At 35.9% G+C, this 14,252-nt stretch overlaps 1 protein-coding gene across 2 annotated transcripts in view; it reads left to right on the top strand.

The window, feature by feature from the left end:
- Positions 1-14,252, top strand: part of cog6 (component of oligomeric golgi complex 6) — a 233,672-nt gene that overhangs the window by 145,810 nt on the left and 73,610 nt on the right. For both annotated transcript variants that reach the window (XM_051926341.1, XM_051926342.1), the window contains exons 9-13: positions 4,323-4,451; positions 5,473-5,564; positions 9,835-9,899; positions 12,097-12,188; positions 12,659-12,776. In XM_051926341.1, coding sequence (XP_051782301.1) covers positions 4,323-4,451; positions 5,473-5,564; positions 9,835-9,899; positions 12,097-12,188; positions 12,659-12,776 — 496 coding nt within the window. The remainder of the gene's footprint in view (positions 1-4,322; positions 4,452-5,472; positions 5,565-9,834; positions 9,900-12,096; positions 12,189-12,658; positions 12,777-14,252) is intronic.

The raw sequence follows: 14,252 nt of genomic DNA, 5'->3' as shown, positions 1-14,252 counted from the left end.
GTGAAAAGCATTAACTGTAAATACAGACCTACAGGATCTAAACTGTGAGAAACAAGATTCTCAGGTCTGATGAAACCAAGATTAGCATCATGTCTGATGGAAACCAGGCACCACTCATCACCTATATCATTCCATTGGTGAAACATGTTGGTGGCATCATGATGATGTGGGGTTATTTTTGAGTGACGAGGACTGGGAGACTAGTCAGGGTCAAGGGAAAGCTGAAAGCAGCAAAGTACAAAGATATCCTTAATAACAACTGGACCTGACTGGGACAAGGCTTTACTTTTCAACAGGACAATGACCCTAAGCAGTAAGCAAAGATATTACAGGATTGGCTTATGGACAACAACAACAATCGCCCGAAATTCACACAAGGTACTCCTCAATTGGCTTTAAAAAGCACTGGGAATGCCTTTTGAGTTGCCCTGCCAAAGTCTGGACTTGAACCTAATCAAACATCTCTGGAGAGACCTGAAAAAATATGTCTACTGATGGTTTCCATCCGATCTGACATGGCTTCAGAGGATCTGTGGAAAAAAGAAAATCCCCAAATCTAGGAGTGTGAAGCTTGTTGCACCATATCCAAGAAGAGCCCAGGCTGTAATTACAGGATCTGAGTGCTTGTGCCAATGTGATATTTCAGTTGTTAATTCTGAATAAATGATACATTTTAAAAACTTGTTTTCACTTTGTGGGTAGAGAGTATTGCTTTATGTAGGGGAAAAAATACATTTAAACAATTTTAGCAGAAGACTCCAGCATGGTAAAATGTGAAAAAAGTGAAGGGGCCTGAATACTTTCTGAATCCGTTGACAAGATTTAGTACTCACTATCAGACCTTGCAAAAAAAAAAAAAAATTAAAACTTATTAATGCAAACGCCCCATGTTAAATCTCAACAAAGCCTAATTAGGTCAGAGTTTTCTAAATTTCCAAATGTGAATCAATTGAAGTGATGATTAACAACACGAAAAAGGACTGAATCTCCTCTAATAATATAAAAAAATATACAAACCTCTTGAAGTGTATATGTTAGTAATGTGCACACCTCGTAAATTTGATATAATAAGGATTAGCACATAAACGAGTAGTGTGAAAAATGGCATAATAAGATGATTAGTAATAAACAGCAGTAATAATGATATTTTATGAACAACTACATTGGATACCTAGTTAATTAAGGAAAGTAAAAGGGCTTGTAACAACATAACAGAAAAATCTGGATGAAATCCATCCATGGAAATTGTCTAGTTAAGTAGTTGGTCCACAAGGAGATGTGTTGCTTTTTACAGTTTTTTCCCCAATTACGAGTTTTTTGTTTTTGTTTTAAACTGATAGCCCCTCTTTTACTGTTAAAGTAATAAATAAGAGATCAACAGAATACGAATAACTGAAAATAAAGTTGACTTTAAAAAGTAGAGGTTGCATTTTTTTTTCCACAAGCCCAATATAATTAACACCACCATATTGTACAACAATAAACATCTAACTTTTTTGATACAGTGAATACCATCAGCTTGATTAATTTGTAAATTTCTGTTTTTTTATGTTAAGTGGCATTTATATTATAAGACATCTGCTTCTGGTTTTATCTTTCAACAGAAACACCTCATTGTTTAGCTTTGGGAGAGTATATGTCTGTTCATTTTCTGCTTGTAGTTTTGTCTTCAGATTCCCCTGCTGTAATTCGATCTTTGTTATTCTTCTGTCTGAGCATTATGAGTTAATTGTTTGATCCATGTGTCTATTTTATTACTACATTTTGAAACAAGAGGGCCACATTGATCACATACAAGTTAGCAACTTAATTTGACTTTTGGAAAACAAGTGTCCTCATGTCAAATACCTACATTACAATAATCAAAAGCACTAACATATCGTTTCTGTTAACTGCACCATACTGTTTTTTTTATGACAGAAGCATGTGGACAAAATAGTACTTAGTGGATGATTTCTGGCAGTGATATATGTTAAAACAGAAGATGCTATAGTAGGAGGTTGTATTACAATTAAAAATCTAAATTTACAATATAATGTCACTGTCCTTATTTTTTTCATCAATGTTTTACTACCTTAGCTGTCATAAACATGTGCATACCAGAAATAATTTCAAGATAAATGTATGTTTACATCAGGAAAGTCATCTTACATATTTGGTACCTGCACAAGTGCATTCTCACTTTTGCCAGAATTGGGTCATTGTACCTTCATTAAAAATGATTAGTTATAAAAAGTGTAACATTTTGAATGGTTCTCCCCAGCAGTAAATTCTGAAGTATTTCAAGTCACACTGACAGTATGGCCTCGGTCATGTTCTATATTTTTTACTTGAGACAATGACTAAAAACCTAACTTCAAGAAAATGATTTGCTCATGTATCTATTTGAGCATTTTAAGTTAAGTGCACCTAGTCTTATACTTATGAGACACTTGGTGATTTAACTGTGTAATTAAGTATATTGTATACTTTCAAGCAGTCATTAAATTCAAGGGAAAAGCCCCAAAAAGAAACCGGAGCTGAAGATGGCTGCATTAGAGGCTTGGCAGAGCATCACCAGAGAAGATCCTCAGCACCTGGTGATGTCTAAGAATCGCAGACTTTAAGCAGTCATTGCATGCAAAGGGATATTCGACAAAGAACTAAATATGATGGCTTTAATAGACCTGCCATTGATGTGTCACAAACGTTATGGGCCCTGAAATAGAGGTGACCATGTATAAAAAGTGTTGTCATTTCTACATGCTGTAACAGAAATGTACAGTATGCAAATACCCTTAAATCAAAGTCTGGATTATGTACTTTAATCACATTAGAATTGTTTGATTTGTAATTTTAAAACTGTGGGGCAGAGGTGTAAATCAAGGAAACATGGAGAACACTGTATCCTGCTAAATATGGGAGTTCTATAATCCCATGATTGAATTTCTGAAGTCATGCTTACAAACATTTGTATTACATGCTGAAACAGAGAAGCTGCTTGAGCCTCCTTTTTCTTTCAGAATAAAGTTGTTTATTTGAAAAAAGAAGTTACAGTACATCTACTGCATTTCTAAAATGAATGTGACATATTTTATGATAAGCTAAATTGAGACTTTGTTTATATTATAAAATATATAAGATACAGGCTGTAATAATTTGCTATTTTAGGAAACACTTTAATCATTTTAAAAGAGAAAACAAAATTTAAATGGGTCATCAAATGCCAGAAAAGAACACTAAATGCCTGTCAGTGTTTTTTTTCCTTGCAGCAGACCAATTTTTAACTTTTTGAAGCACTAAATGTGGCTGGCTGTGGGAAATGTACTTAACAAATCTTCACAGATACATGACGATTTGAAATAGTCTGCACAGTGTCAGTGAATTTGAGAAAGTGTCAGTTTTATTTTGGTTCCCACAAAATGGAATACAAAATTCTTTTTTTTTTGTGTTGATTTAGAGAAAATAAATGCTTGGCAGACATTTACATTTGAAGATCTTTTATTTTGTCCTAGAATACAGCATGTTATGCATTTTGACCAATATACATACTGTATGTCTATTGGCAATCTGTTTAGCTTGATGCTTATGAAATAGCAAAATGTTTGAAGTATGCTATAAATTAAACTAAGGTGATTTTCTCTGCCTTAAATTTGTCAATAGCTTTGCCTCTTACTTTTAATGTTTTTCAAAGTTATGCCCATAGCTCATTAAGGTTATATATCAAAGTTGCCTAGAAGAATATACCCCTAAAAATATAACAAATTGATCAATACCCATTATTTGGGGCTATGCACTATCGGCCGAAGCACCCAGCACAGCCTTGTAGATCCAGGATTTGGGGTTCAAATCCCATTGCATTTTTTCAAACCACTTCATAACCCATGTTGGTTTTTCATTTCACACTTAAATTTTTAAAAATGAGGTGAAACAATAAGAATATACTGCAAATGTTCCAAAAGATACAATATGAAAGAATGCATGCTGAATGCATTCAATAATTTAAAAACCTAGTAAATTACTGACACAACATTTTGAAAAGATTTTGCTCTGTGTGCTGCCAGTAATTACTGTTTGATTAGCCCAATAAATGCAAGGATCCCATATGGTTTTGAGTGGATCAAATACACATTGAGTGATGCAGAGGAGTGACCTTTTATACAAAGGAAGATTGCTTGTTCATTTAATTGTTTCTTCTTTAAAATTTTATTCGTTTACTTCAGAATACCCATAAAGTTTTTCATAATCTTATCTGTACTTGAAAATGTATTTATTTATACATACTTTGTTTTTAGTTTTGTACTTCTTTCTCCCATGCAGATTACTTTTCATGTCTTTTAAAGGTACACTTTGGATGAGTTTGGTACTGCAAGGAGATGTGCTGTAGTCAGAGGATTTATAGATGCCCTTACCAGAGGGGGACCCGGAGGTACCCCGCGCCCAATTGAAATACACTCTCATGACCCAATGAGGTATGGATTACAACTGTATAATTGTATAAAATATAAAATCCATAATTAAGGTAGTAAATAATCAAACTGCTTGTTTTTAATCATAAATGTTTAAAAAAAAAAATCACATTTTATTCTTGTCTATATTTTTTTTTGCTTCAGTTAATTTTCTTTTGATTCATGTTAAGTTAACTTGCTTGTGTTTTAATAGTTACCACTAGCACAGTACACTTTAACACCAGTTTAAAAAAAATCTAAATGAAGAATACATAGTGCTATTTCTGGGTATGCTTTTTCAGTTTTCCTTTTAATTGATGCACTTGTGTCAATATCTCCCATGGTTGAGGATAGTCTTAGTCTTTTTCTTGTAAACATTAGTGAGTGAAGAAAGGTCGATAATTTCTTCATTATCTCCATTTTCATCCACTTAGAAAAACATTGAGGTTTACAATTGCCATTTGCAACGTAAATTACATTGTATACAGTATACTTTAAAATCCCTCCCATTGCTTCTTGTTTATCTACATGTCTAATTCATCAGGCAGTTTAACATTTTCAAAAGCCATTTCATTTACACTTGTATAAAGGTTTTGAAACTGTCTGCTAAATATACCATCTACTAACCACAATTAAATGGGTTATTATGGAGCAAATCATATTTGAAAAGGGAATTGCTTTGCCAAGCTTATCTATAATAGCAAGTTCAATTTTATTCTAATAGTATCTTATGAAATAATCATATTTTACATTCATGTATTTATTTTCTGTACTGGCTTATAATAATTTTAAGGTTGCAAGAGTCTGGAGCCTATCATAATTTCATCAGTGCAAGGCTGGAAACAACTCCAGTCCATTAAAGGCCACCCTCACAGCAAGACATTTACAAAATGGAAAGAACACGGGAATTTGAAGGTGTCTTTGGGTCAGAGGACGTTATTAAACCTAAATTTTAATATTTGTGATTTCTTTATTGTGGTCGGTCATCAGTAACTGACCACTTTATTAATTAAATATAAATTATCTGGATTTTTTTTTTTTTTAGATATGTTGGGGATATGTTGGCCTGGTTACATCAAGCAACAGCATCGGAAAAGGAGCACCTTGAGGCACTTCTAAAACAAGTTTCTATGCAGGGTAAATATTATTTTTAATATATATTGGCAAAAACATTCATTTTTGTAAGTAATTGCATACTGAATCAAGAAAACGTCAGTTAAAAAGGCAAAAAAGCCAAGTCAAATACACACAGAAATTGTGTAATGTTTTGTAATGTGTTTTTCTAAATAATTTTACTAGCTTTGATATTAAACTTTTACTATTAGCTATGTATAAATTCATATTGGAACCAAACGAGTAATGAGTAAGTGAAGAGCTGTTTTTTTTTTTTTTTTTGTTAGGGGTAATGCTCTTAGCTGGCTTTGTTTATTGGGTAGTCAATGTGTTCATAAACTAGTGTATGGTATTTTTGGAAAGAGGGAGCCAACCTACATTAGGCAGTCCCTAGACCCTAGATCAAACCCATAGTGTATATATATATAATTTATATATAATATATATATATTATATATATATATATATACATATATATATATACATACAGTATATAATTTTTTTTTTTCATTATTAAATAAAAATAATATTAATCCAGTCTTGGTAAGCATAATACATTTTTGTTCTATGTATTGCCAGGCCATTTACCAGCATATGCCCATCACCTGGAATACCCTACACTTCATACTGGATTCATTTACAATTTCCACCTTTGGTTAAGTACATCGATGCATGTTAACCCTGAATTACAAAACTGGCTCAAAAAATGCATTAGTAATGAAAGGGCAGTCATTTACAAAGCAGAAATCAGCACTTGAAAGTGGAAAACCTTAATACTCAATTTTGAGCATTTTTCTGTGAAGCAGCAACTGAGCTCTAGGGAAAATGGAACACCTTACATCTTTGTTACAGAAGTGCACTGTGCTTCAGTTTTTAAAATTCTTGATAAATTAATCCTTTGTAAAGAAGTAACATTCTAATATGTTATGTTGTAGATCCCATGTAAAAGAGACAATAGTAAAATAACTAAATACAAACCGTGTCCAAGAGAGGAAGTATTTTTCCTACTATTTGATGAATCCTTAAGCTTTAGTTTCCAATATAGTCTTTAATGGAATTAGCCTATAAGCTAAGACAATAGGAATGATTGTAAACATCACTACTACTGAAACCCAGATTGGATACATACAGTAGATGTTTTCTGTGCTGGCAGTAAATGCCCAACTTCTCTTTGAATATGTTGTGTCAGTGTATGAGTTTAGATTTAAAGCAGCCAAACCATTCTGTCCTTGAATATGTCAGTAATGGCAGGGGATCCTTTTCTTTCATTGTTTTCATTTTTTAATTGTGGCAGGTTTTGTCGATTGTGTTAAAGGGTTATGGGGTGGTAGATAGGTGCCAAGTAATGGCTTATTATTATATGTTTTGATAACAAGGCTCACATTTTTCTTTAAAATTGTCATAATAATAATAGTACATTTTATTTATTAGGTGCCTTTCTTAACATTCAAGGTCACCTTACAATAAAATGAAAAAACATTAATAAATAAAAACAAAGAGAACGATAAATCAAAACGCAATAAGGTACAGAGTCCTGGAGGGTGCATGGGAGCTTGCCCAACCAGTCTACATGTGTTTTGTGGACTTGGAAAAGGCATTCGACCGTGTCCTTCAGGGAATCCTGTGGGGGGTACTCCGAGAGTATGGGGTACCGGACCCCCGATAAGGGCTGTTTGGTCTCTGTACGATCGGTGCCAGATCTTGGTCCGCATTGCCGGCAGTAAGTCGAACCCGTTTCCAGTGAGAGTTGGACTCGGCCAGGGCTGCCCTTTGTCACCGATTCTGTTCATAACTTTTATGGAGAGAATTTCTAGGCACAGCCAGGGCGTTGAGGGGGTCCAGTTTGGTTGACTCAGGATTGGGTCACTGCTTTTTGCAGATGATGTTGTCCTGTTTGCTTCATCAGGCCGTGATCTTCAGCTCTCTGTAGATCGGTTCGCAGCCAAGTGTGAAGCGGCTGGGATGGGAATCAGCACCTCCAAATCCGAGACCATGGTCCTCAGCCGGAAAAGGGTGGAGTGCCCTCTCAGGGTTGGTAGCGAGATCCTGCCCCAAGTGGAGGAGTTCAAGTATCTCGGGGTCTTGTTCACGAGTGAGGGAAGAATGGAGCGTGAGATCGACAGACGGATCGGTGCGGCATCCGCAGTAATGCGGGCTCTGCATCGGTCTGTCGTGGTGAAAAATTTACCAGTCGATCTATGTTCCTACCCTCACCTATGGTCATGAGCTACGGGTAGTGACTGAAAGAACGAGAACGCGAATACAAGCGGCTGAAATGAGTTTCCTCCGCAGGGTGTCTGGGCTTTCCCTTAAAGATAGGGTGAGAAGCTCAGTCATCCGGGAGGGGCTCAGAGTAGAGCTGCTGCTCCTCCGCATCGAGAGGAGTCAGATGAGGTGGCTCGGGCATCTGATCAGGATGCCTCCTGGACGCCTCCCTGGTGAGGTGTTCCGGGCACATCTAACCGGGAGGAGGCCCCGGGGAAGACCCAGGACACGCTGGAGGGACTACAGGGTATGTCTCTCGGCTGGCCTGGGAATGCCTTGGGATTCTCCCGGAAGAGCTAGAAGAAGTGGCCGGGGAGAGGGAAGTCTGGGCATCTCTGCTCAAGCTGCTGCCCCCGCGACCCGACCTCGGATAAGCAGAAGAGGATGGATGGATGGATGGATGGATGGATGGATGGATGGATGGATGGATGGATGGATGGATGGATGGATAGTAGCAAACATACAAAGATAACAGGCAGTAACAGTGTAAATTCATAGTTGGTATGCCAGTTTGAAAAGATAAGTTTTGAGGGCAGTTTTAAAATGTGTTATTGAGTCAAGTTGACGGATATAAGAGAGAAGAGAATTTCAGAGTTGAGGAGCACTCTGAGAAACGCTTGAGCTCCCATAGAACAGAGTTTGATGTGTGGTACAGAAAATAGAGCTGCAGATGAGGATCTGAGGGAGTGAGAGAGAGTACAAGTCTGTAGGAGCTCAGTGAGGTAGGGAGGAGCGAGGTTGTGGAGATCTTTAAATGTTAAGAGTAGTATTTTGTATTGTATTCGCTAGTTAACAGTGAAGTTGAGAGAGAATAGGTATAATATATTTAGTGGATTTAGATACGATTATTATCCTAGCAGCAGAATTTTGAATAAGTTGTAAGCAATGGATACATTTTTGTGGGATGTCAGATAGAATAGCATTACAGTAATCTGTTCATGAAGTGACTAGGGCATTAACCAAAACTTCAGCACTGTCTTGCGTAAGAACAGGACGAAGTCTAGAAATGTTTCGGAGATGGAAGAAGGCAGTCCGAGAAACATTACTTTTATGGGAAGAAAAGAGAGATTACTATCTAGAATGATGCCCAGGCTCTTAACCTGGGAAGAGGTGTTTGTGTTAATATTGTTAATTAAAATAGAAGATAGAATGGCTCTTGTAGTTCAATAAAAATTTGATTAAAAAAAAAATAACATTTCTCTGTATTTAGCAGTGCTATAGACTGTTCCTATTCAAATGGTAAAATCTTGGTTTATTTAATTATTTTCTGAATGGCCCAGCATGGCAACTTATTACACCAGCTAGCTGTAGTATAGTCTTGTTATGAACACATCACAAGGGCAGAATATTGTAGGTTTCAATGAGAAAGAATTTGGCACAGCTGGAAATAAACAGAATTTGCTTTTTGATGTCAACTTTCAAGTGTTTTTTCCTAAATTTATTTGAAATTATGACTGTAGAAAACTACAACTTCAGTGTCTTGATTTATATCTCTAAAAATAATAATTATTTAAGAATTGCTTATGCAAGAAAACAAATCCATTTGCCTTTTTTTAAATATGTTACTTTTTGAATATCTGCAATAACTTCTTACATATAAGCATTGACACTCATTTTTCCACTTATTCTGTAACTGATGTGTAAATGTTATTGGAACAAAGTTCCTTAGGAATACATTAAAACCATTTGTGGCCTTCATTGTTTTGTATTGTAATTTTTAAATCTTAGCTTTATTAGATAGTTTAATAACTTTCTTAGACATATATTATTCAGTTATGTTAATTTATTTTATGCTATGTGTTTGTGGATTTGAACCTTGCATTGATGTAAAAGGTTGTCCCAGAACCAGCTGACACAATTACTAAACAATTTAGTTTGAGAAAACTATTTGTAAATTACTTTGCAGACCTAAACTTGGGTGTTTCTGCTCCTTTATAGATTATGTACTTTCCTTGTATGATATATACTGTATGTATACGTATATAAATAATATGTGTGTATTTTTACTTTTTATTTTGTAATGTCAAAGGTGTAGAAGAAAATATCCAGGAAGTTGTTGGACACATAACTGAAGGAGTGTGCAGACCACTTAAGGTGAGTAGGCTGACTTAAGAATAAGTAAAGTTAAGGTATAAAGGTGTAAGTAAAGTGAATTTCAGTTTAGCTTAAAATACTTTTTTCCCTTCTACCATCATGACGAAAAAATGAATTAATTTTATTATAACATTAGGTATATTTAATTCCTATATTTAATATATTCTCCATTCTAACTGAATAATTAGTCAGATTAGCAGATTTCATATAGCAGTGTTACTAAATATGAAGGTTTTGATAAACTAACAAATATAGAAAACAAAAATCTATTGAAAGCAACAGTTAAGAGTTATGAATGAAAGTCAAAACAAAAGAACTTTCAGCAAATTTATACAGCACAAGTTCACTATGTTAAATATACAATTTTATTCATTAAACTGTGTACATGAAACATACAGTGTAAAAAGTTTATTAATACAGTAATCCCTCCTCCATCGCGGGGGTTGCATTCCAGAGCCACCCGCAAAATAAGAAAATCCGCGAAGTAGAAACCATATGTTTATATGGTTATTTTTATATATTTTAAGCCCTTATAAACTCTCCCACACTATTATAAACATTTCACGCACAATTATACAGCATAAACCCTTTGTATTCTCTTAGATATTAGGTAAGATTCGTTGAAATTATGTATGTAAACACAGTTTACATACAGTAAAACCTAAATATTATTTTAAAGATATCGAGCGTCTCCGATATCACATATGTTACAGCCATTACGACAGACAGGCCACCAGCAATAAATATGTACAATGCAAGAAAAATTGTATACAGTAAAGTGTGTGTACAGTGACACTAAACTATGTACATGTAATAAGTACTGTACGAAAATAATTAATTATGGTTACTCACCAACAATGACACGACGACTTGTCCGATAACGATGAGTTTAATTTTACTGCACAACAAAGGATAGCGTTACAGCTCTTCTAAAGGAGCCTCTTCAGGCGACTGTTTAGCACCGCTGTTGTTCTTCTTCCATCACTCTTCAATCCAAATCCCTAAAGCAGATTCCATCCAGACTACTGCCTTATGACGTCCACTTGCAACTCGTTTTGCACCCTGGTTAAAGGACACTGCGGCTGTAGATCTTATATGCTTTTCCTCCTTTTTAAATAAAAAGAATCGTGGACTCATTGATGCTGTAATGGTGTTCTGCAGAGATGTAGCTGTTTCCATCCTTCAACATATCCAAAACTTTTGCCTTTTCTGCAATCATTTGCATCTTCTGTTGGCGCTTGTGAAGCAGTAGCAGGGGCACGTTAATGCTGAATGAGTGAGAGTAGACTTCCTGGTTAATGCAGCACTCCATCGCTGAGCCAATCAGCAGCACACAGGAACCTAACCGCGTGCTCTGATTGGGTAGCTTCTCAGCCATTCGCCAATAGCGTCCCTTGTTTGAATTCAAATGCGTCCCTTGTTTGAATTCAAATGGGCAAATAAACTGAGGAAGCACACGTACTGTAGACCGCAGACATCCGCGAAGCAGTGAAAAATCCGCGATATATATTCACATATGCTTACATTTAAAATCCGCGATGGAGGGAAGCCGCGAAAGACGAAGCGCGATATAGCGAGGGATCACTGTATTCTCACCCACTTAGCAAGCTTTCAAAGAACAGTGGTTTGAGTTAAGTAGTTTGAGTTAAATATTTTTTTTTTTATTTTTATTTGTTCTTACTTTATTATACCTTTAGATTATAGCATTCTATTCTTATGTATTTTTTTTTTATTTTAAGGGAAAAAAGTCAGTTAACAATTTGTGCCTAATCTTCTATCGCCCTTTGCAATAAAATGTTTGTATTAGTATGTAAAAGTTTTCAATCCCCTTGAAAGTCATCATAATTTTCTGCATGTCAAAAGATGTGTACATATACAGCATATTTATCCATTCAGTATTTAAATGTGAACTCTTATGCTGTAACAATACATTTCCAAAGTCAAAATAAATAATTTTCTTTAGAAATTTAACTGAAGAAGAAAACCCTCAAACATTAATGTTTGAATAAGTATTCAAGCCCTACACATTAATACTTTGTCTAGAGCCCTTCTGTTACACAAAAGAATTAAAGCTCTTATTATATGTATGTGACAGTTTTGCACGTTTTACTTTAACTCAATGGTAAAGTTGGGGAAAATGCTTTTATTTTATGTTCCTTGATGTGTGATATCTTTTTTAAAATTCATGACTTTATAGGTCCGCATTGAGCAAGTCATTGTAGCTGAACCAGGAGCAGTATTGTTATATAAACTGTCAAACTTGTTGAAATTTTATCATCATACTATCAGGTAAGAATTGCTTATGGATGATGGTTTTCAGTGTGTATTTTTACATTTATTTTTTCCTCCAAGAATTGTGATTTTTTTCTCAAAATATGTGTTACTTTTATCTTAAGTTGCCTTCTTTGGGTTTTGTGTGTGTGTTTTAATGCTCCTGAGTCTCTTTCAGTGATAGATGTTGTGTGTGCTACTGAAACTTATGCTTTATTACAAAAAAAGGGATAAGCAGATTAAAAAAAGTGGATATTTTTTGAACTGTCAGTGTTTTAATGGATGTGTTTGAAAGGAATGTAATAGTATGTTTGAATACCAATGTTGATCCCAAGACTAGTAATAATTATGTAGACACTAGCAAAAGCATTTTGGTTGTTTGTTTAATATAAAAGACATGGTTTTCTTTTAAAAGGATTGCAGATGGCAGATTTTATGATTCTTTATTTCCACATGCTTTTATAACTGTTGCTGATTTATTTTTATAGTGGAATTGTTGGAACCAGCTTAGCGGCTTTGCTAACAACAATTGAAGAAATGCACCTTTTGAGTAAGAAGATGTTCTTCAATAGTTTGAGCCTTCATGCCAGTAAACTAATGGATAAGGTAATCATATTCAAGCCTGAACTGAGTAGTGATTTGTTTATCCTTTATGGTATTAACACTAGAATTACCAGAGCCTACGAAAAAACTTGTAGCTCCGGCCCACCTTAAATCGCTTCCTAAAACCGTTCTCACTTCTCCGCCAGCGTCTTTTGTCATCTAAATGTACTGATAAAGACATGCTGCAAGCAGCCGGCTATTCCATCCTCCCACCGACTTAGAACATAAACGAACTTCTCCCAGCTCATGCCTTGATTGATTATCTGGGAGTGAAGTGGAGTTTTAGAGTGGAAATAATAAATCGTTATTTGAAACACACGCATTTCATGTGTGTTGCGTTTCTACAATAATCTGTGTAAACACATTTTTAAAACAGAAATGTTTTTTATATTCTAGTAACAAATGACAAAATGTAGGCATAAACTATATAATGTATGAAGCCTGAAGTCCAAATATCAAAGAAACACTTTCACAAAAGGTACAAAAAAAAAAGCCGCCACCAAAAAAAAGCCACCTTAGTGTGTGACATTGACACTCATTTACTACGACTTTCATAGTGGCGCAAAACAGTATCAGTTGCTGACTAGCAGTCAGTAGGTCATGAGTTCGATCCTGCATGACTCCCTTTTGAGAAGTGAAGTGTTCTTATTTTTACAATTTTAGAATAAAAAGATACATTTGAGGGCGGCACGGTGGCGCAGTGGGTAGCGCTGCTGCCTCGCAGTTGGCAGACCTGGGGACCTGGGTTCACTTCCCGGGTCCTCCCTGCGTGGAGTTTGCATGTTCTCCCCGTGTCTAAGTGGGTTTCCTCCCACAGTCCAAAGACATGCAGGTTAGGTGGATTGGCGATTCTAAATTGGCTCTAGTGTGTGCTTGGTGTGTGGGTGTGTTTGTGTGTGTCCTGCGGTGGGTTGGCACCCTGCCCAGGATTGGTTCCTGCCTTGTGCCATGTGTTGGCTGGGATTGGCTCCAGCAGACCCCCGTGACCCTGTGTTCAGATTCAGCGGGTTGGAAAATGGATCGATGAATGGAAGATACATTTGATTTCAGTCTGTAACATCCGGTGTAATTTATGATATTTGCAATGGTTAGCTTTGTTTTTTTTTTTTTTTATTCACTTTTCATTCTCTGTCGCGTTCAGGATCCTTCCCTACCACCCCATCCCCCCCCCACCTGACACTGCTGCTTTAACATAAAGACGCACTATAGCTCTGTAGTGTATCACGATACATACGACCACGTGTTTTTTTTCCCATAATCTTGCCAGTCTCCACATGTTGCTGTATGCTGTTTCTTTTGTACTCCAGGACATGCAGAGGAAAGCATAGTAAAGAGTAGTAACTTAAGCGCTATATGCAATCATCAGGCACTCCCCATCTGTCACTGCTGTTTTCACATAAAGACGCGCTATAGCTCTGCAGTGTACTTGTGACTGCATTGTCGTACCAATGCTTGCGAACTGAAGTGTCTGCATGCACT

This window comes from Erpetoichthys calabaricus, chromosome 4 (assembly GCF_900747795.2).
Source record: "Erpetoichthys calabaricus chromosome 4, fErpCal1.3, whole genome shotgun sequence".
NCBI lineage: Eukaryota > Metazoa > Chordata > Cladistia > Polypteriformes > Polypteridae > Erpetoichthys > Erpetoichthys calabaricus.
This window is presented reverse-complemented; position numbering and strand designations above follow the sequence as displayed.